Here is a 21,799-nt window from a genome sequence, read left to right on the forward strand (position 1 = left end):
GCTCTGCCCTAGGGCTGAGAGTGGTTGGAGGCTGAGACCCGGTGATAAATGGCCAGCTGTGATACTGTTACTCTGATAGTGATTGGCTGACCAGGATCATGACGGAACCTCTGACTGTGGCTATCTGGCAGTCACGACCTTGATCTCAGCTTCTGAAACCATGAATAATTGAGACCGAAAAACCATGGCTGGTGGATGTGTTTCTGGAGCAGGATATAAAATGCATCGTTTGATGAAAGTTATTATCCGCGGTTCGGGAGCTAAAATCAGTTACTGAAAGTAGCAAAAGGCAACTTTTAATAGGGCGGAACTTGCAGGCGCGGGCCAGTCCTTCCGCGACTGAGGGATCTGACCGGCCCCTTTCGCCGTTGCTCCCGTGCGGCGCCAGAGCGGGAGAACTTCCGGTGCGCTTCCCTGGTTCCTGAGCTTGGGGCAAGGCCGAAGTCGGTGAGTGCGGCCTCTTGTCCTCTTTTAACTGCTCTGCTTTCGTTGTCTGTGTGGCCCCGGCCACCCCTTTTCCCGGCTCGGGATCGCGGAGGGCCCTGAACTAGCCAGGTCTGCGGGGTCCCTCTCTATGGGCCGGAGGTGGGACCCATCTGTCTCTGTAGGCCTTTCTTCCTGAGAAACCGTCGCCCGACACACCGTGGCCAGGACTTCTTGGGACGCCCGGGGTAACTTGCTTTTTTCCTAACTTTAGAACTTGTGGCCCCGGAGACCTTGGCTCCGTTTGAAGTAGTTCTGTCCTACTCGCTGTAACTTCAGATAAGGTCTTTTCCCTTTGTTTCATGTCTACAAAATGGATATCATGCTTTTATTAAGTGAATGCTTACCAAGCGTCTAATGTGTGCTAGAGATACAAAAGACTCCCGTCTTTCGGAGGTGACAGCCCTCTATTAACATTTGCAAAATTGCGGCTGTGATGAGTAAAATGGAAGGATTCACCGTGCCATGAGGGTATATGACAGGATACCAGACCTATCCCCCAGGTCAAGGAAGTTTTACTGAAGAGGTGACTATTGAGCAGAGATCAGAAAAATGATTTGAAAAAGAGGGGAGGGAAGACTTTTCTATCCCGGGGAGCTTCCTGTTCGAGGATCTGAAAGAGGCTAATGTCTGGAACAGAATGCTTGTAGGGGAAGCATGGTATGCTACAAGCTTGAGGAGTTGCCAGGGCCCAGACCATGCAGGCCTTATAGGTCATAGTAAAAATTTCAGTTTTCTAAGAGCCACTCAGAGGGTATTAAATGTGAATGGTGAAGTGTTTAGATTGGCACTTTGAGAAGGTTACTTGAGCTGTTGGATGGAGAAGGGATTGGAGGGGTGATTGCTCCCTGAGTGAGGGACATGGTAGTTTAGAGTAAGGTGGTGGAGAGAAGTGGATGGATATGACTTTTTGCATTCCAGGGCATCTTCTTTGTGCCAGGCCATGTGCCAGCTGCTAAAGATACAGTGAAGAGAATTACTGTCTGGTGGATTAGAATGAAAGGAATGTCGATATCAAGGAGGAGCACACAGATGCCACAGGGAAAATGGCTAATTGATGAGCAGTTATTTTAAATGCAACTGCTGTTAATTTAGTAAATACTTATTAAGTACCTTCTGAGTCGAAGGTTGGGAATAGGAAGATGATCTAAATTATTCAGATCAGTGGCTTTCAGACTTTGATGATTGTGAACTACAGTAACAAATACATTATAGGTTGTGACCAAGAATCCTCACAACACACAAAACTTCAGAAAACAATACTTAGCTTTACAGAAAACAATACAGAGCATGATGTGCTCTGATTTTTTAAAATTCTGTCCTTTTATTTTAAAAAATTAATGCTGTTCGAGATCCTCTAAATTGATTTCTTAACCCACTAATGGGTTGTGACTCGCAGTTTGAGAAATATTCTGATTTAGAGTGAGAGTCATTTGTGGTGGTTTGGGGATTAAGGCAATAAAATATGGCCTTAAGATTTTTGAAAAAGTGCTGGCCTTCCTTTCCTTATGGTTTTATTTTGTTTTGTTTGTTTAAAATAAAATGAATAAAAAGGATTAAAGAGGCATCTGGTTCTTTGTGAAGATTTGGGGTATTGTTTTTACATCTGGCTAGACTGGAAGTGCCTAGAGGGTGGTAACTGTCTTACTCTGTGAATGTTTCTTTCAGTGCCCAGCGAAGATCCTGGCACAGTGCAGGCACTCCGGGATTATTTGGCTGAATTGAATAGGTAGCTGTCTTGGGACTAGAAGGTTAGATAATTGTTTGGTTTAAATTAGTTCACGTTGGAACTATTCTAATAAATATAGAGGCAATGCCTATTTGCTTACAGAAGTTTTACCAATATGTCTTCATGGGTTGTTCAGAGGTAGATAAAATAAATGTTCTAAGCTCTTTCTCTTATAAATACTGATCCGAGGCCAGCCATGCCAGTTGAATCCACTCTGAGTGAGTAGTCCAGAGCTGCCACTGCCTGTGGACTGTTTGGGAGGTTGTTTCACTCCCTGGACTTTAGTGTTTTGACAAGTAAGAGGAGGAGGTGGGTGTGGTTGTGGTTGTGGTTGAAAAGGTCTCCACTTGCCAAACCTGTGAATTTTGGATGCTAGGCACACACTTTCCACCTTCTGTCCATTTCTGGGCTTTCCCTGGGGCTTACAGAAAACTGGGTGGGTGCTTCTCAACTCTTCTGGGACTTTCCAGCAATAGGCTTTAGACAGAGTTATAGTTTAAGACAGTTTAGACAGTGTTAGAGTTTAGAATGGGTTAGAAATTTTAGTATAGTTTTGTTATAGGAGGCTTTCTCCACCTTCCTCCTCTGTTGTGAGAGAGAGATCTGAGAATAGATCTTGAGTGAACAGTGGAAAGAACCAGAAGGGCAGGGTACCCAGGTTCTAATTGGGTCCTTGTGTGACCTTAAGCGTGTCACTTTTCTTTAACTGATGTCTTTCTAGCTGTGAAGTGAGTGTTCTTGTTCATTAAACCAAAACACAGAAACTCTCTTTTAAGTCCCATTTTCTTCATCTGTAAAAATGATGCAGGGTTGTGGTGAAGATGAAGGGAGATAACTATGTCAGGGGTCTAATTCAATATCTGGCACATAGAGAATGTTCAGCAAATGAAGCATTCTTCCCCAGGTTCTGATTAACTCTGATTTATTTTTTTTCAGCTATTCTGGAAGACTAGAAAAGTTTTTTTTCTGGATCACCGACCACTGGTCCCATGGCTGCCATGCAGATGGATCCTGAGCTTGCCAAGCGCCTGTTCTTTGAAGGGGCCACTGTGGTTATTCTGAATATGCCCAAGGGGACAGAATTTGGCATTGACTACAACTCCTGGGAGGTGGGGCCCAAGTTCCGAGGCGTGAAGATGATCCCGCCAGGCATCCACTTCCTCTACTACAGCTCTGTGGACAAGGCCAATCCTAGGGAGGTGGGCCCTCGTATGGGCTTCTTTCTTAGTCTTCAGCAGCGGGGGCTGATGGTCCTGCGCTGGAATGCAGTCCGGGAAGAGGTAGACCTGTCCCCAGCCCCAGAGGCTGAGGTGGAGGCCATGAGGGCCAACCTCCAGGAGCTGGACCAGTTCCTGGGACCTTATCCATATGCCACACTCAAGAAGTGGATCTCACTCACCAACTTCATCAGCGAGGCCACAGTGGAGAAGCTGCAGCCTGAGACTCGGCAGATCTGTGCCTTCTCAGAGGTGCTGCCCGTACTGTCCATGAAGCACACCAAGGACCGGTTGGGGCAGAATCTCCCCCTCTGCGGCACTGAGTGCAAAAGCTACCAGGAGGGCCTGGCCCGGCTACCTGAGATGAAGCCCAGAGCTGGCACAGAGATCCGCTTCTCAGAGCTGCCCACACAGATGTTCCCGGCAGGTGCCACACCGGCAGAGATAACCAGACACAGCATGGACCTGAGCTATGCCCTGGAGTCTGTGCTCAGCAAGCAGTTCCCCAGCAGCCCCCAGGATGTGCTAGGTGAGGAGGAGTGAGGCTCTTTGAGAGTGGGCCAAAGGAAGGGTATAAAAAGGGGGGCTTTAGAACAGGGAGTACATCTTGGGTTATCTGGTCCAGTGATTCCTAAATCTGACGAGTAGGCAGTCTTACCCAGTACGCTTGTTAAAGATACAGATTCCCAAGCCTTACCTCTGGAGGGTGGTTCAGAAGGTCTAGAGTGGGGTCCCAACAGTTTGTCTGTCTACGTAACAGACAAGCACTGTAGGTGAAGCTGATATAGGCAATCCTGTGCTTCGGAACCAGTGGTGTGGCCCAGCCTCCACACTACTGCATTTTACAGATTAAGGTCTATGGAGGGAAAGGACATGGCTGACTCAGTGTTGTGGTTGAAATGAGACCAGAGCCCAGGACTCCTGGTTCCCAGTCCCAGCCATGTCCCTGGGGGCCTTTTATCTGTCCCCTCAGTTAAGCTCCTGACTCTCTTAAGGGTTCAGCCAGAACAGTGATTTTTTTTTTAATTGTTACAGTTTTTATTGTTGTTTTTCCCCCTTATTACAAAAATAACATGTTCATCCTAGAAGAAAAACAAAAATAAAATTCCAAATTCCACTACTAAGAAATAACCATTTTTTAATATTTTGTTGTATTTACTTTCCATCTTTTAGATATGTATTTTTCAGGTGGTTTTTTAAAAATAACATTTACCTTTTTTATTTTATTTTTTTTGGTTTGGGGAGGTAATTGTGTTCGTTTGTTTAGTGGAGGTACTGGGAATTGAACTCAGAACCTCGTGCATGCTAAGCTTGGGCTCTACTGCTGAGCTACACCCTCCTCTTCAGTTTTTAAATATATTTCTGTGTTTCCTTGTAGTCCTTTTAAATTCAGTTATATGTTGGTGTATGCGTATGATATTTTCACAAAAGACAAGATTACAATATATTATGTTGTAATTTGCTTTAATATAAACGTTTTTCCATGTTACTGAAACTCACTTCTCTTTAGTGGCTACTTAGGTTCCATAGTTATTAAACCAGCCTGTATGAACCATAGTTATTGAATCCGTTGGTGGATCTTTAAGATGTTCCTATTTTCCCTATTATAACTATTGTCTAATGATCCTGCTCATGTGTCCTTTTGCCTATGTTTAGGGTGGGAATTATTGGAACAGAGTGTGCGTGTTTCCGGAGGAGGTTGTGCTTCCTCATCAGCTGGTTGATGATAAGCTGTTGCTCATCACTTTGACATTTGACCTGGCAATTTAGCCAAGGCCTCTTCCAAGTGAATGGTTGAAGAATGACATCTTATTTCAGTTTATATTTCTTCAGTTACTAGTAACAGCAAACATTTGTCACAGCTTTAATAGCTATTAATATTTTTTCTTTTACAAGTTGTCCAGTATTTGCATATTTTTCTATTGGAAGATCAGTGAGAATTTTGAATATAGGGCCTTTTATAGAAATTGGCTCAGCTGATAAAAAGGGACATTTTAAAGGGTGTATCTTTTCTTATTTAATAAGTAACACTTAAAATTCTGGCTTAAAAATGGACAGAAATCCTGTTTTCTACTTCTGAAACATTTCAGTTCTTCAGAGTAATCTTGTGAAAAAGTCTGTTGCAGGGATCACTGTATCTTCATGACAGCTCTTTGAAATTATTTCTGATCTCATAATTTAATTTTTGAGTAGGCCAGAAATGTATTAATTTAAATAAATGCCCTAAATTCAGAGAATAAGCTTGTATTTTCTCAAACTAACCAGGTAAAGCCAATTGAAGAAGCAAATCATTAACCTCTATCATACAAAGAAAATTTTACTGTATTTTGAAAATATTCATCAAATATCCAGACTACCTAGACCAGGTAACTATTCACAGAAAGCAAACTTAGTTCCACAAGGCTTGGAACAGGAAACTAGTTTTTCCAGGTCTCTGGAGGTGACAGAGATCAGACACCATGTGTTTGAAGAGGTATTTACTGTTGTTCTTTTTATGGCCCACATGTAGGTATGCCACAGAAGCCCTCCTTAAATTTGAAGTCAGAGAGAATGTCTCTGATCAGTAACAGTATGTTTTGGCAACCAAATTTGGCAGACACCCAGCTGCTTGCCCAAAAACAATGGCTTCTGGATTATTAGGTCTCTTTGTTTGAGACAGGCATCTGGTGGAAATGTGGGATAATAACTAAGATTCCTTGAGTGCTACTTTGTGCCAGGCATTATGCTAAATGCTTTATATGTGCTATATTGATTCATTTAATCTTCACTGCAAAGCTCAAATAAGGAAATTGAAGCATAAACAGATTAAGTAACTTGCCCAAGGTCACACAGCTGTGAAGTGGTGGAGCTGAGATTTGAACCCAGGCAGTTTGGCTCCAGAGCCACAAGCTATTCATAGAGATTAAATCACAGAGCCCTGTGATCAAACAAACAAAAATAATTTGGCTGGCAGTCTAACCCTGGAAAAGTACTCTTGAATTTTCCTGTTCTAGGAGGCTCTAGGACTGTTCCCACCCAATAGGAAATCTGGTTTATCTTTCCTCTGTTCAATTGCCGAGCATTAGATATGTGACCTTGGGCAAGTCTACTGACCTCATGTATAAAATGAGGCAAATACCATCTTCTCTGACCACCTTGTAGAGTTGGGCTGAGGATTACATGGTGTAATGACACATTTCCCCAACCCTGAAGCTGACTATCTGTATCAGAAACACCCGAGGAGCTTGTTAGAGCTTCAGATACTGAGGCCCCATCATCGGTCCTCATCCAGGATCTCTGGCGGTGAAGCTTGGGCAGCTTTAGTTTTCACAGGTTCTCCTAGTAACTCAAATGGGCAGCCAGTTTTGGGATTCACTTGGCATAATATCCATGGACTCATTTTGTCAACTTTTTAAATGCCAGGCAAATACTAGATGTACCTCTGCTGTTGCAGTCTGATTTTATAGAAACCCAAAACTGATTTGGTTTCTCCTTGCATTTCAGCAGGTTTTATTGAGTAGCTTCTAGGTGCAAAACCCCTTTCCAGGTCCTGGAGGAGTCACAAGGACAGAAAGCCCCATTGCCAAGGCCCAGTGCAATTGATGGCCTAGGAGAGTCAGCTGCTACTCCTCTCCCTAAAGATCATTTCTCCTCTCTGCTCCTTTCAGGTGAGCTCCAGTTTGCCTTTGTGTGCTTCCTGCTGGGGAACGTGTACGAGGCATTTGAGCACTGGAAGCGGCTCCTGAACCTTCTGTGCCGGTCAGAAGAAGCCATGGTGAAACACCACATCCTCTACATCAACCTCATCTCCATCCTGTACCACCAGCTCGGTGAGATCCCCGCCGACTTCTTTGTGGACATTGTGTCCCAGGACAACTTCCTCACCAGCACCTTACAGGTGGGCAGTCTTTCAGCTGATACCCCAGTGGGTCAGAATTAAGGCCAGGGTCTGAGAAAGTACCCTCGGAAGCTTACTTTTTTGTTTCTTGCTATTCTTTCCTGAACCAAGTTTTCTTCATTTCAGTTTCCTAATCTTAGGCTGTTTTTTGGTTCTGTCTCTCCTTGGTTGTGAGCTCCTTAATGCCAGAGCCCCTCTCTCTGTGCCACCTTCTCCCCAACTCTCCTCCGGAGTGCCTAGCCCTGGGGTACTTGGAATTTGAATCAGTCCCACCACTTGAGTTACTTAGCTCAAAACAGTTTTTCTTTCTCTCTCTCTGTAACCATAAGTTGCTGCAACCCAGTAGGACAGAGTTTTGAAGCTAGTTATTCCCAGGGAAACATCTGCAGCTCCTTAGATCTCATTTAAGCATTAAAGTAACTTTGATTTCCTTTTCAAACAAAATGTGCCAGTTTCTGCAGAGATTCTCTGACAGAAAAAAGTGAAATTTGCTTTTAACTCAGCAATTAAATTTTCATTATGAGTGGTAATTAGGGAAGAAGCTTCAAACAACTTACAATCTTCATCCTGTGCTATTTCCTCCCTTTGCAAACAGATTAGCTTCCTTTATGTTCTTGAGACAACCTCTGTCACTCACATTTTGTAACTTTTTCAAGTATGGAAGAGGCAGAAGCTGCAAGCTGTTTCCATACGTTCTGCTCCATGACTGCTTTCTTCTCCCTGTACATGAGAACCCCACAGGGCCTGCTCCTTAAAAAGTGGCGGTTCACTAACCTCCCACTCCCACCCAGGGTAAGGAAAGGAATGAACTCACTAGGTGCCTGTTGGCATTTAGTAGGCACCATGGTTATCTCTTTATATAGGTACCCTCATTTAACCTCTCTGCAGCACTGTAAGGCAGGGAGGATTATTCCCATTTTATAAGTGAGAACACTGAGACTCAAAAAGGTTAAGTCATTTATGCATGGTCACACAGCTAGTAAGTAATAGAGTCAGGATTTGTACCCAGGCCTGAGTCTTGATTTAAGACCTGTGCTTATGCCCCTGAGTACTGAATACAATGTAGATCCCCGCAAAAGATTCTTGACTGACATTAGGGGAGACACTATCAAGGATCACAGGTACAGAGCTCTTCTAAAACAGACATACTGTTGGAAGAGTCCCTGTGATCAGGCAGCTGACATAAAACTCTGGGAGTTGAAGGACTTGTGCGGAACACAGAGATGAGTCAGTCAAGCTGATGGTTTGAGCTTGGTGTATTCCACTTCAGAAGAGTTATAAAACTGCCCTTTCATTGGTTCTTGATATAACAGAAAAATTAAATCCCTTTATCCTTCCTCTGCAGGGGAAATCCGCCCCACAGTTACTGGGTTATGGGTTGCAGAGCAGTAGGATGCATCAGCCTGCTAACTCGCCTCTGGCAGTGGCTGTGGCCCCTGGGAATATGTGCTACCCTTGTGATGTGCGTTAATGCTGCTGTGCAAACGTAGGAGGGTCACGCTGCGTTGTTGGCTGTCCCAGCCATTGTCAGCACAGCCAACAGCTGAGCTCTTAATTGCCGCAGCTTCGTCGCCAGCAATGATTTACGAAGCAGAAAGGGCCCAGCTGGATTTCTTGATGTCCAGGTGGGGTGTGCAAAGCTGATGGTTAGAAGAATTCTGTCTTGGGACTTCTCACCAAAAAAATTTGATGTCATTATTTGGAGAAATCTGGGACGTGTGCCTTTAAAACAATATATCAAAACGTGTTTTTGAGCATCCTTTCTTTATATACAACACTCTCCTGAAAGTGTTGAGGAATACATATATGAGTTAGCCAGGGTTCCTGCCCTCAAGGCATCTCTTCATTGATTTAACAGGTATTTGCTGAACACCTGCTGCATTCAAGGCCCTGTTCTAGGATGGGAAATATAGCTGTGAATAAGACAGAGTCCCTGACTTGTAGTTCATATTTTGGTGGGAAAATAAACAAACGAATTAATCAGATAAGTCCAGATAGCACTCAGTGTTTTAGAAGGCAGCCCTGCTCCGGTATCATTTCCCTAACCCAGCCCTTTTCATCTCATCTAGACTGCGTCAGAGTTTATCAGCTTCCATGTTTACCCCCGTCAGCCCATCTGTCTCCCATGCCACCACCAAAATGCACCTCTGATCCTATTTCTATGGTCCTTGTTACCTAAAAAGTTAAAAGCCCAAACATAGGTCATTCTGATCTGGATCCTAACCTGGGTGTTTTTAAATGGACAGAGTGCATAATTCCTGTGGCAGTGTAAATAGATGACCCTAATATGATAGGTGTAAACAGTGAAGTCTGATCAAAGGGTATTAGGAGCACCAGAAGGGGATTGGTTCATTCAGACTGAGGTTGAGGTTTGAGGAGACAGAGAAATGGCTTTTTTGTGAAGGGGGCATTTGACCATGAGCTTGAAGGATGACACAGATTTCAACAGGCAAAATGTGGAAGGGATATTACAAAACTTTTTTCTATTTTTTCTGATGGAGAGTTACATTGATGCCATCTTGGCAGTGAGATCCAATCCCCTTGCACGCAGGCACTCACTTCAGGTGTTTGTGAGTGAATGAATCAGCCCATAAAAGTCTTCCTCAGCCAGCCGCCTGCTCTCTCCCCGCAGGTAGTCAAGTACGTGGAACTGGCTTTCTTACTTAGGAGTTTAAATGGCTACTACCCATGGAGAGGGACTGGTGTTTGTGTGTGTGAGCACTTAAAGACAGCCACATTAGTTTGTATAAAATCAACTACATAATGCCCTCTGCCATTAGAGGCCTTTTTGAATAGATGCCACTGGTTTTTAAAAATCCCGTGGATTTAGCTTGAATAAAAATTATTTGTTTTACAAAAATAGGTACAGTTTTTCCTTTTATTTAAAGCAACTTGAGTCATCATTATTTGTTTAAAACCAATGAAAGGATAATCTGAATTTAATAGTATGTTATAAAGTGAGTTATTTGCAAAATAAAGATTCTTATTGCTGATTGCATAGCATTTAGGCGTAGTCACATACCCTGTTTTTTTTTTAATACTTTTAGTCACATAGGCCTTATAGGCTTTCCAGCTTCATTTCTTGCCAGTATTCTAAATGCTAGTGTCCATCTTTAAGTCTTGAGGGAAAACACTAGCTCTGACAATGATGTCTATAGTACAGGCATACTTTGGAGATACTGTGGGTTCGGTTCCAGACCACCACAATAAAGTGTGTATCACCAAGATTGAGTCACACAAGCTTTTTGGTTTCCCAGTACATATAAAAGCCATGTTTATACTATGCTGTATAGTATGATAAGTGCAATAATAGCATTATGTCTAAAAAAATACTTTAAGAAATACGTCGTTGCTAAAAAATGCTAACCATCATTTGAGACTTCAGCGACTTGTAGTCTTTTTGGTGGCGAAGGGTTTGAAATATTGCGAGAATTACCAGAATAGGACACAGATGCCAAGTGAGCAAATGCTCCTGGGAAAATGGCACTGATAGACTTGCTCGATGCAGGGTTGCCACAGACCTTCAATTTAAAAAAAAAAAAAGCAGTATCTGTGAAGTGCAATAAAACAACATATGCCTGTATTTTTATCATAACACCAGCTATGATAAATTTCACCTACCTACTCCTACACCTCCTGCCGTCAGCTATCACTTCTGCACATTTACTGTGCGTTATTTTATTTAGCCTTCACAACAATGCTGGAAGTTAAGTATATAATCCTATTTTACAGGTGAGGAAACAGGAACAGGGAGGTCACATAATTTTGCCCAAGGTTGCCAGAGCAAGTGGATGGCAAGACTGAAGTTTGATTCTAAAGCCCACTGCGGTGGGCTCCCATATATGATTACAGCCCTTGATGAAACAGACCAAAATCTTTAAACTGACCTCAAGACATGATTCCTCCTCTTTGCCTTTGTGGAAATCATTGTGGAGTGATAGTCTTGCTTTTAATACCACTTTCTTCTAAAATGTACTACCTCTGGCTAGTTTTATTCTAAATTGAATAATCATTTGGGAATTGAAAAAATTAGGAAATTTCATCTTTTTGGTCTAGCCAAAAAATAGGATAAGAAATGACTCAGCTACCTACGGTGGTATTTTGAATTTCTCAAGGTGACCTGACTGAACTCAATTTACTTAACTTGAGTTTAAGAGAAAGCTTTCACATTTCTGACTGAAGTAATTTACAGTTTTACAATATATACTAAACGATAAAAGTATTAATACATTTTTTACATTTGAAGAAAAATATCTGATAGGTGTGCTTTTAGTTTTAGATAAATGCAGTTGTTTATGAAGTATTATCCTATTTCAATAGTATTTTTTAAATATCCTGGATTAACCTTACAATATTAAGATGGTTCATTTCTCAGTGATTTTAAAAAGTGTTTACTTGATTTCATTTTAGTAAATAAAATAACCAGATCATTACTAAATTTTCTGAAGAAGGCATAAAATTAATCTAAAAACAAGAGAATCAAAGTAAATTATTGTTTGAAAACCAAATACTGTCTAAACATTTCTTCTGAATTGTGAGTTTTAAAAATACCAAGTTTATAAACTATAGAGACAAAAATAGATCAGTGGATGCCACGGTCTGGGGACAATGGGAGGATTTGATCACTAAGGGGCATTGTGAGGGAATGTTTTTGGGGGTGGTGAAACTGTTCAGTATCCTGGTTGTGATAGCATGTGGGCCTTCAAACTCACAGAACGGGATACCAAGAGAAAAAGCAAGCATATATCTATCTTGATTATATAGTGGTTTCATGAGTGTATATACTTATCAAAATGAATCGAACACTTAAAATGGATGAATTTAATTGTATGTAAATTGTTCCTCAATAAAGTTGATTTTTTAAAAAGTCAACTGGCTGTGCCCTGGGTCCTAGAGGCCTGCAGAGGGGACAATTCCAGAACCACCTGGTCTCCTAGCCCCTTGGCTCCCCACAGGGCATTGCTGAAAATATCAAGGATGTATTAAGTCTATGTCAAGACTAAAAGAAGGTCTTGGTAGGGAAGAAAGATTTCGATTTCCCTACTTGGACTCGATCCTGCTTGACATTTATCACCATTCTCATCTGTACAATGGGAATAGTAATTTCCTGTCCTACCTCCATGTTTGTAGTAAACATTAGACTGACAAGTTCTTTAAAAAGGACATAGCACTTTTCAAAAATTAGAAGCCTAATTTTTCAGACTGAAGTCTTGTGTGAAACCTGCCTCTAGCTGATTTACCCCCAGACAGTGTTTGAGGGGTGGGTTGGAAGGATGAGTGATGAGAATGAGCCCAGCCATTCCAGCCTCTCACTGATGGCCATGGCCACGTGCAGGGCAATCCCTCCGACTCATTCATATCTGTTCAGTGAGCATCCTGTGGGCCCTTACTCTGTGCCAGGCCCTGGGCGATCTGCTGTGTGGGTCACATTGATAATTAGGAAGTGACCCCTACTCTGAAGGGGTACAGATCACTGTGATGCAAGCAGAGTGTGAGAAATGCCATAAGGGAAGCTCAGGCACAGTTCTGGGGGACAGAGGTTAGAGCAGTTCCATTCAGCTTGGGCTTTTATAAGAGGCATGTCACAAGGAGCTGGCTCGTGAGCCGGTAGCGTTCAGGAGCCTGGTAAATAAGCCACCTCCTCCCCAGGACAAGTCCCTTATTCTGTCTAGCACCATCATATAATTATCACAATCATTTGGTTCAAGCACTGTGCAAAAGGGGACCAGAAATGGATTTTCATAGAACCTATGGTTTTCTTCATCCTTTCATTAATTAAACATCCTTTTTATATGTCAAACATTGTACTAGGGGTGGGATGCAGGTATGAAAAGGAGTCTCTGCTTTGGACTTGGCCTCTCGTCTCTTGGGAGAGCTCGATAGTAAGTGGACTTCCCCTGACTGAGGGTGAGGCTCTGTTCCACATAACCTTGGGCGCCAGGGGAGCACAGAGGAGCACCTGCTCCGTCTGGCCTGGGAAGCCATCCCAAAGAAGGTGGTGGCTGAGCTAAGCCTGAGCCACTAGTAGAAATCAGTAGGTGAAGGAGGAGAAAGCAAGGATGGAAGAGTGTTATAAGCAGAGGGAAAAGCACGTGTGCAGAGAGGCATAGAAGAAGCAGTAGAGCATGTCTAGGCAGCTGCTCGACGTGGCTGGAGAGGAAGGGGCTATGTAGAGAGCAGTACAATTTACCATGTAAGAAGGGAGGACAGGAAGAGGCCGATTCAGCGGCAGTCTCCCCAGAACCTCTGGGGACAGACCCATGGGTGTGCAGGGCCTCCAGCGCTGATGCTGTGTGAAATAAGGCTTCTCTGCTTCCTGTACCAGGCACCCCCGCAGAGTTCAGCCAGCTCCACATTCAACGCTCCAGAGCAAACTCCATTAGCTGCGTACAGACAGGCCGCCGGCTTCCCCACTGCCCTCTTGCTGCCCAGCTCACACTGCCCTCTAATTAGTTATCGATCTGGTATTTTGTTGTGGCTATGCTTCCTGATCCTGTATTTAGTTGATTCCCAAGTAATGAAACCAAATTCTGTAAGCCCCCTGCCTTCTGTTTCTGCACCCTCCTCCCTGTTACTTCTGTTCCTACTACCACCCCACACAGTGGCTCTAACCAAAGACCACTGACAATGTGCCTCGCTCTTGCTAACAGAAAGATGGTGGAGAAGTGGGTGGAGGGAGGTTGTTCCTGAAATCAGCCACAGAGTACACCTGTTACCTTTTCAGGTCAAAGCCCCTGGAGCCCAGATTCCTTCTGTAGTGGTCTGCAGGCCAGCTGTGGCGCAAGGGTGATGTGGATCAAAGAGCTGCTCATGCCCCTGTATCTGTGGGGTGGTCCTGCAGGGAGCCGACGAGAAGTCTGGGAAAAACTACTCCTTCCTTTCTAGTAGTTTTGACCCAGCCATTTAACTCCACTCAGCCTCCACTTCTGTAAAAACCGGCATCCTAGTATGTCTTCCCAGGGCCTTGTTGAGGATGCATTGGAATACTCTGTGAAACTTCTTTGAAAACAGTAAAATAGTGTGAGAAGGAGTAATGGGTTTGCTGTCATTCTTAGAAGAGGTTGGGATCCAAGGAAGTCTGGAATGCAGTTTCAGTTGTAGAGAAAGTTACTGTTCTGTCCCTGCCCATGTTTATATTAGATGAAACTGAATGTAAAAGAACATCAGAACAAGGGATTAATATCAGAATATATAAAGAACTCTGATGACTCAAAAACAAAGAAACAAATCACCTGGTCAAAAATGGGCAAAGAGCTTGAACAGACTGTTCTCCAAAGAAGATATACAGATGGCCAATGAATACATGGAAAGTTATTCGACATCGCTAATCATTAGGGAAATACAAATCAAAACCACAGTGAGATACCACTTCACACCTATTTGGGTAGCTATTGTAAATAAACAAACTAACACAGACAGTAACAGATGTGGGAGAGGATGTGGAGAAATTAGAACCTTTGTTCATTGCTGATTGTAAAATGGCACAGCCACTGTGGAAAACAGTATGGTGGTTCCTCAGAACATTAAACAGAATTACCTTATGATCTAAAACCCCCACTTCTGGGTATATACTCCACAGAATTGAAAGCAGGGACTCTATAAGAGATATTTTTACACCGTTGTTCATAGCAGCATTATTTATAATAGCCAAAAGGTAGAAACAACTCAAATGACCAGTGACAGAGGAATGGAAAATAAAATGTGGTTTATACATACAATGGAATATCATTCAACCTTTAAAAGGAAGGAAATTCTGACCCATGCTACATGAGTGAACCTTAAGGACATTATGCTAAGTAAAATAAACCAGGCACAGAAGAGCAAGTACTTACATGATGTACCTAGAGTAGTCAGATTCATAGAGACAGAAAGTAGAATGGTGGTTACCAGAGGCCAGAGGAGGGGGAATGGGGAGTTAATGGATATAAAGTTTCAGGTGAGGAAGAGAAAAAAGTTCTGGAGATGGTTGGTGGTGATGGTTGCGTAACAGTGTAAATATACTTAATGCCACTATTAAAATGGTTAAAATGGTAAATATTATGTATATTTAGTGCAATTTAAAAAATAATTTTAAAAATGGTTAAAATGGTAGATTTTGTGTTATGTATATATTACCACAATTTTTTAAAATATCAGAATTTTAAGAGGAATAGAAACCTCAAATTGGCAGCCGGTGGCACGTTTGGATTAGACATTTAGCATTTCAGCTTCATTGGCTTAGGCCTGGGACTTTATAGGATCCAGGGGTTTATAAGCCTCCCATACCTTTCTTAGTACCTGCTGGTGTAGCTACTACCTCTTCCTCTAAGTTATTGCCCAGGGCCCAATAGATCTCCTTAGAGGGCAGGGCCAAGGTGATGGCCCCACTGGCCTTACTCTCAGTGGGGCATTTCTGCCCAGGATAGTAATTTTCCATTCTAGTCCTGTCCCAACTTCTCAACTGGGCTTGGACCTTCTTTCTTGGTTAAGGGGGAGCACAGCAGGTGTCCTGGGCCTGTGCCAGCAGCAGCTGATCCACCTGCCCCAGAGAGCTGAACACCATGAGGAAATTTCCACAGCTTTTTCGGCCCCTCTGTGTTCTCAGGAGTGACTTATCCTCTGTTCTCTGTAGGTTTTCTTTTCCTCCGCCTGCAGTGTTGCTGTGGATGCCACCCTGAGGCAGAAAGCTGAAAAGTTCCAAGCTCACCTGACCAAGAAGTTTCGGTGGGACTTTGAGGCGGAGCCTGAGGACTGCGCCCCGGTGGTGGTGGAGCTCCCCGAGGGTGTGGGGACTGGCTAACTAGGAATGCTCTGGGCCAGGGGAGGCCCCTTTCCACACGGCTGCAGTCCTGGCTTCTCCATTCATCCGTTCTATTGAGACCTGCCGGGGCAGTAGCCCCACCAGGATCTGCAGAAATAGAGCCAGAATTCCCTCCTTCACGAATAAATAAGTTCCTTCAGTGCCAGAGAGGCTGTACCCCATCCTGAAGGCACATTTGTGGGTTCCCCATCAGCCTGGCCTTGGTGCTAACCTAACTGAATTCCAGTTGGGCTCTTGGGAGAGACCTGCCTCAGCAGCAGCCTACTTCTTCCAAAAGGGAAGAAGTTGAGCTTATTCCATAGAATGGTTAGAAAACAGGAAACCTTGGGCTACCCAGGAGTCTGAGATGTCAGTTGGTGACTTTTTTTCAAAGTTAAACAGAGGGTGATAGGGAGATGGGCCAGAATTTCTGCCTGCATCTCATTGAGCAGAAATACATCACACCAAACATGGGCATGTGACCTCTCTGGAGGCCCAGATTGGAGAGGGCATAACAGAAGACAGTTGGGTTCTGATGAGTGGTCAGCCTTTGCTTTCTCCATCTAAGTACCTTTCTTCTATCCAGAGGCCTCAGTGAGTAGTCATTCAAGATTATTGTGGTCCCTGACCTCAGGGGCCTTGCTAGTCTCACACCCCTCCTATCTGCTCCCTTCTGCGGCCTCAGACCCACAAGTGGAACTTGGCAACAACCCTCCTGGATGGCCCCATTACTCACCAGCGCCACCATGACTGATTGATGACCTGGGATTCAACAGCAAGAGGAAGATTCTTGCTCTGCATGGGCTTCTTTAGCCCTGTTGAAGTTCTGTGCCTTCATTCAGAGCTCCAGAGATGACCTGGTCGGCCTAGATCTTCCCAGTTGTGCTGTGGTGCTGTCAGCCACGGGCATGATGATGCTCTGTTTCCCGGGGGTCCTGAGGGTGTGCCTGCACGCACACCAGCCCTGGCACCCTGACCTCAAACTGTTGTGTTATGATCAGAGTCCCTGTGCCATTCTTTTCCAGGACTGTAGCTCACACCAGGTTTCTGAATGAGAATCCCTGCTGGTTAAGACTTTGGTTCCACTTGTTTCCTTGGAGTTGTTTTTCCAAGAGCATAATGTACATTAAAGTCTTTGAGTTGAGACTAAATCCCCTTGTGTGAGTCCTGCAGTTAATCTTCCCAGTTCCCAGCACAGCTAGACACTGTCCCTAAATGCACATGTCCTCCCTCCCAAGCACCAGGAGACCCTGCTCACCCTCTGCAGGCTCTGGAGGAGGCAAGCGGCCAGCCATGTCTCCTCTCACCAGTCGGGCTTCCGAGATGGGCACACCTGAAGGAAGTATCGAGGCCTTGTATCCATAGAGTAACCAGAAGTTTTTCTTCCCAAAGCCCACTCAGAACCACCTGGGGAGCTTGTTAAATGTGCAGATTCCAAGGGAGTAAAGCCCTGATCCATGCAGCAACATAGACAAACCTTGAAAATACTGTGCTGACTGAAAGAAGCCAGATGCAGAGACCACATGTTATATGAATCCATTCATATGAATCGCCCAGAGTTTACAAATTCATAGAGAGGATTACCACGGGATGGGAGAGTGGGAAATGGGGATTGACTGCTAATGGATACCAGGTTTCTTTTTGAGGTGATGAAAGATTCTGGAAGTAGATGTTGACGGTTGCCTAACCTTATAAATATAGTAAAAACCACCAAAAGTGTACACTTAAAAATGGTGACTTCTGTGGTGTGTAAATTATATCTCAATAATAATTTATGAAAGTTCAGACTCCCAAGTCTCTACTGGAATTCAAAGGCAGTGAATCTGGATGTGGCATGCTCGGTTTTGAGTTACTACCTGGAAGTAACAGCTCTGCAATTTAGTACCTGGAGCTCCACTGGGACAGAACTTGTCTCCCACTGGCTTTGTCAGGGCGGCACCTGGAAGTTGCATCATGTGACCTTGTTCTCTAAGCCTGTTGGTCTTATGTCTACACAGACACTCCCTCTCCGTGCACCCACACAAGTGTGTCGAAGAAAAGTAGCTACTATTTACTAAGTGCTCTGTTACTTCACTTAATCCTCGCACTAGGTGGTAGGTGCTATTATTATCCCCATTTCACTGATAGGAAAATGGGCTCAGAGAGCGTCAATCATTTTGCTAGGCCCCCCAGCTAGTAAGGACTGAGGACGAGTTAAGCCCAGCCCGCGGTGTCCATAGCACGTGCTCAGCACCGCATTCACTGCTGTGATGTACTTTCCGACCCCTGCGTGTCCAGAACAGCCTTCCCCTCTTCCTGATTCCTGAGATCTAGCCTTGGCCCTCTTGACAGCCAGCTGTGTGACCTTGAGCAAGCCACTTAACATTCTCTGGGTCTCAGTGTACTTGTGTATAAAATAAGAGAGTTTGCTTGAATTGGGGGTTTCTGGCATAGATAACTCCAGGCTCCCTCCGGCTCCCTCCACCCAAAAAATGGACCCTTGTGTTATTTTAAATGTTTTCAAAAGGGAAACTACATTTACACAAGATAATATGGCTGGGCTGACAAGAAAAAAAACAATAGATCTCTTGTTTGGGGCTAGAGTGACATCGACTCTGTGTCTTTTCCTGCTTGTCCCAGCTGGCAGTCCTCTATGTGTCTTTGATGAATAAGAAATGTGAAAATAAATTAATTATTACTTAACACTTGCAGTATTTTTGGAAGGCAGAAGCCTTCCACACTGAGAACCAGTGGCATTGCTGATCTCTAAGCTCCCTTTCAGTTCCAGCACATCTAAAAGTGAAGCTATTGGCAGGACCTGGCCTGATTTTAAAATCCCCTCACAGGCCTCCTGGGGTCTGGCTCTTATTTGCAAGGCTGCTTTATCCTATTAACAGAATCAGCAGAGGTAGCGACTTTCCAACCCCTTCCGCTGTCCCTGTGACAAACCCTCGCTGCTCTGAGCCCGTTCCGTCTAATTTCTCACCACTTGAGCAGTGGAGGAGTCCCCGCCGCTGTTTGCCTCTTACCATCGGTAATTATTTTCCCAATGTCATCCCCTTGTAAATACTATTTAATATTCTCAGGGCGCTGTGACATGTTGGTTTCTCCAACTAATCAGACTTCGGCTTGACCAAGATGCCATCCCCTGCTGGAACGGGGGGTGGAAATACAGAGAGAATGCCGTGGCAAAGCCATCACTGAGTCACGTCCTCCAGGTTTAAAGCAGGACAGACTTGAGAAGCTCACCTGAGCTACCTGCTCATACTGGGGGCTACGTGGTCCTGTGAGTCCGCAGAACCACCCTTGCTGCCCATGGCACTTCCTTTCCTCAGGGAATTCACATCTGGCCCAGGCAGGCTTTGTTTTCATTAGACCCTTCTAGATCCTTCTGTTTCTGCAGTATCCAACATCTCCGGTGCTGGCTCATTCTCCCTCCAAACCCTGGGCTCTTGCATGGACCGGACTCCCTGCTGAGATGGGTTGAGCGCCAAATATAATGTCAGCTGCTCTCTGCTAGGGGGAGGGGAGGAGCGTGTCCAGCCCCTCCCCCACCTGCTAGGCCTCTGTCCTTTGTCCTCAATCTGATGCTTACCTGGGTAGACTCAGTAGATTTCTCTGGAAAATAGGGATCCTCAGGGTCCTCAGGCTGTCAGTTAAAATGCTTGGTGGGAGGAAGGCAGGAGGAGTAGGAGGCTTCCCAGTCCAATGTCAGGAGGCCTGTTCGAAAGCAGCTCCACAGGTGTCTCTTCCTTGGGTCTCTCTGCCTTGCTTCTTCCCTCCCCAGATTTCTCCATTTTCCCTCTGTCCGCCTCCAGACGTTTTTACCGGGCTCAAGTCTGGACTCTACACATCTAAGAGGATGCCGACAGATGGAGTTACATCTTGAGGAGAGGGAGCCATTACATGAGAAGCAGTCAGAGAAAAATGTGGGACCTTCACTAAAAAGCAGAGAGGCTCGGAGAGCTGTCTTGAAGGAGGAGGTCTCTCATCCTTCAGAATGCAAAGCTGTGACCCATGGGACAAATTGCAGGGGGCAGAGGTTGACCGTGTTCCTCCTTCACCCAGTTAATACTTTCTAAGTACCTGCCCCTGTGAGCTTAGTGGGGCAGGGGAAGGCAATAATCTTAATAAGTAGATTGTTAGAGTGTGTTAGTTCTGAGAAATGCTTTGGAAAAAAATAGAGGAGGATAAGAAAAATTGAGAGTCCCAGCAAGGTAAGAAGATATGTTGCAATTTAAATGAGGTGACATTTGAGCAGAGATTTGGAGGAGGTGAGCAAGTGAGCCCTGTGGGTATCCAGGGGAAGAGTGTTCCAGGCAGAATGAACAGTGAGTGCAAAGGCCATGAGGCAGGAGCATATCTGCTGTGTTAGAGGAACACCACGGGGTCAGCATGGGGTGAGTGGAGTGATCAAAGGATAGAATAGAAGGAGAGAACATCTGGAAGCTTACAGAGGGATCAGATTGTCCAGAGCTTAGGGGCTATTGTAAGAATGTTGCATTTTACTCAGTGAAATGAGGACCCATTAAAGGGTTTTAAGCAGAAGAGTGACATGGTCTGACTTTTGTTTTAACAGGATCACTAGCTGCTGTGTTGCACACAGACTGCAGGGGGATGGGTGGAAGCAAGGAGATCAGTAAGCAGGCGAGTACAATAACCTAGGTGAGGGCTGGTGCAGACTCGGATTGGAGTGGTATCAGGTGTGCATGCCAAGGCTAGATTCATGACTCAGATCAGGGATGGACTGGATGCCTTTCAAGGGTCTTCTAGCCTGATAACCCCTCCTTCTCTGAAGTCTCAGAATCTTGGCAGAATACTGATTTGTATCCCCTTACTCCACCCCTACCCATGAGCCCCCTGTCTGCGGTCCCATCAGGAATCTGCCATCCCTGTCTGTTCGCAAATGTCCCTAGTACATTCAGGTAGGTGGGGCAGTGATGAAGGACTCAGGAGGGCTGTCACAGGAGTTCTGGACAGTGTCAGGGAGGCAGGGGACTCCACAGCTGTGCTGAGAAGCAGTGAGTCAGGGCCATGTAGACTGTGGTCGCACCGTCAGCACCCATGTGGCTGTTCTTGCTGCCAGTGGGCAGTGAGGATGGCATACTTGCTGTTCAGGGTTCTGGTGACTAACAGAGAGTTGAGGGCTGTTGGTACTAATTTGTCCTGGTCAGGAATCATTCACACACCCACCTCTACCAGGGAATGTCCATGGACTTTGAGGTGAATCATATGAGGCTGCATGGATTGGGGCCTCCCTCCTTGCTGCTGAGCATGTGCTGGGTCCTTTGCCATGTTCAGGCAGAGCCCCGGGTCTTCAAGGAAGGTCTGACCATTCTTCATCATACAGACAGTGAAACAAGGCTCAGAGAGGTGAAGCACAGGCTAGCGAGTCTCAGAGTCAGAATTCCAGGCTGTCTGCGTCCAGCACGGCCCTACCACTGCGCTGCTCTCCTTAATAAGGTCGGTTACATAATCTGTGATAATTACCAGTGGATCCAAGGCTGCCAGCCTGATAACTAGCAGTGTCAGACTCTTACAAATGTGGTGGGCAGCCTCCACTGTCCTCTTGCTAATGTTTCCGCCCAGGCTCTTAGTGTCTGTCCCTGGTCTTGGGCACAATGAACCAACCTGGCTTGAGTGAGGTGGCACCTGGCTGTGGGAGGAGGGGGAGCAGCATGTAGTCCAGAAGAAGGCTGCTTCTGCCCTCCTTACAGACCACTGAGGGTGCACCT

General features: G+C 44.9%; 1 protein-coding gene across 3 annotated transcripts; it reads left to right on the forward strand.

Moving 5' to 3' along the window:
• The first annotated feature begins 308 nt into the window (after positions 1 to 308).
• Positions 309 to 17,816, forward strand: AAR2 (AAR2 splicing factor). 3 transcript variants are annotated; one of them, XM_006188602.3, is made up of 4 exons: positions 309 to 447; positions 3,149 to 3,958; positions 7,077 to 7,306; positions 15,918 to 17,232. In XM_006188602.3, exons 2-4 carry the CDS (start codon positions 3,202 to 3,204, stop codon positions 16,083 to 16,085), a joined length of 1,155 nt encoding a protein of 384 aa, XP_006188664.2. In that variant the 5' UTR covers positions 309 to 447; positions 3,149 to 3,201; the 3' UTR covers positions 16,086 to 17,232. The 3 variants fall into 3 exon arrangements, with proteins under 3 accessions (XP_006188664.2, XP_032318132.1, XP_032318133.1); XM_032462241.1 differs by lacking the exon at positions 309 to 447 and adding an exon at positions 494 to 671; XM_032462242.1 differs by lacking the exon at positions 309 to 447 and having other exon boundaries at positions 3,148 to 3,958; positions 15,918 to 17,816.
• Positions 17,817 to 21,799: the final 3,983 nt, after the last annotated feature.

This window comes from Camelus ferus, chromosome 19 (assembly GCF_009834535.1).
Source record: "Camelus ferus isolate YT-003-E chromosome 19, BCGSAC_Cfer_1.0, whole genome shotgun sequence".
Classification (NCBI taxonomy): Eukaryota; Metazoa; Chordata; class Mammalia; order Artiodactyla; family Camelidae; genus Camelus; species Camelus ferus.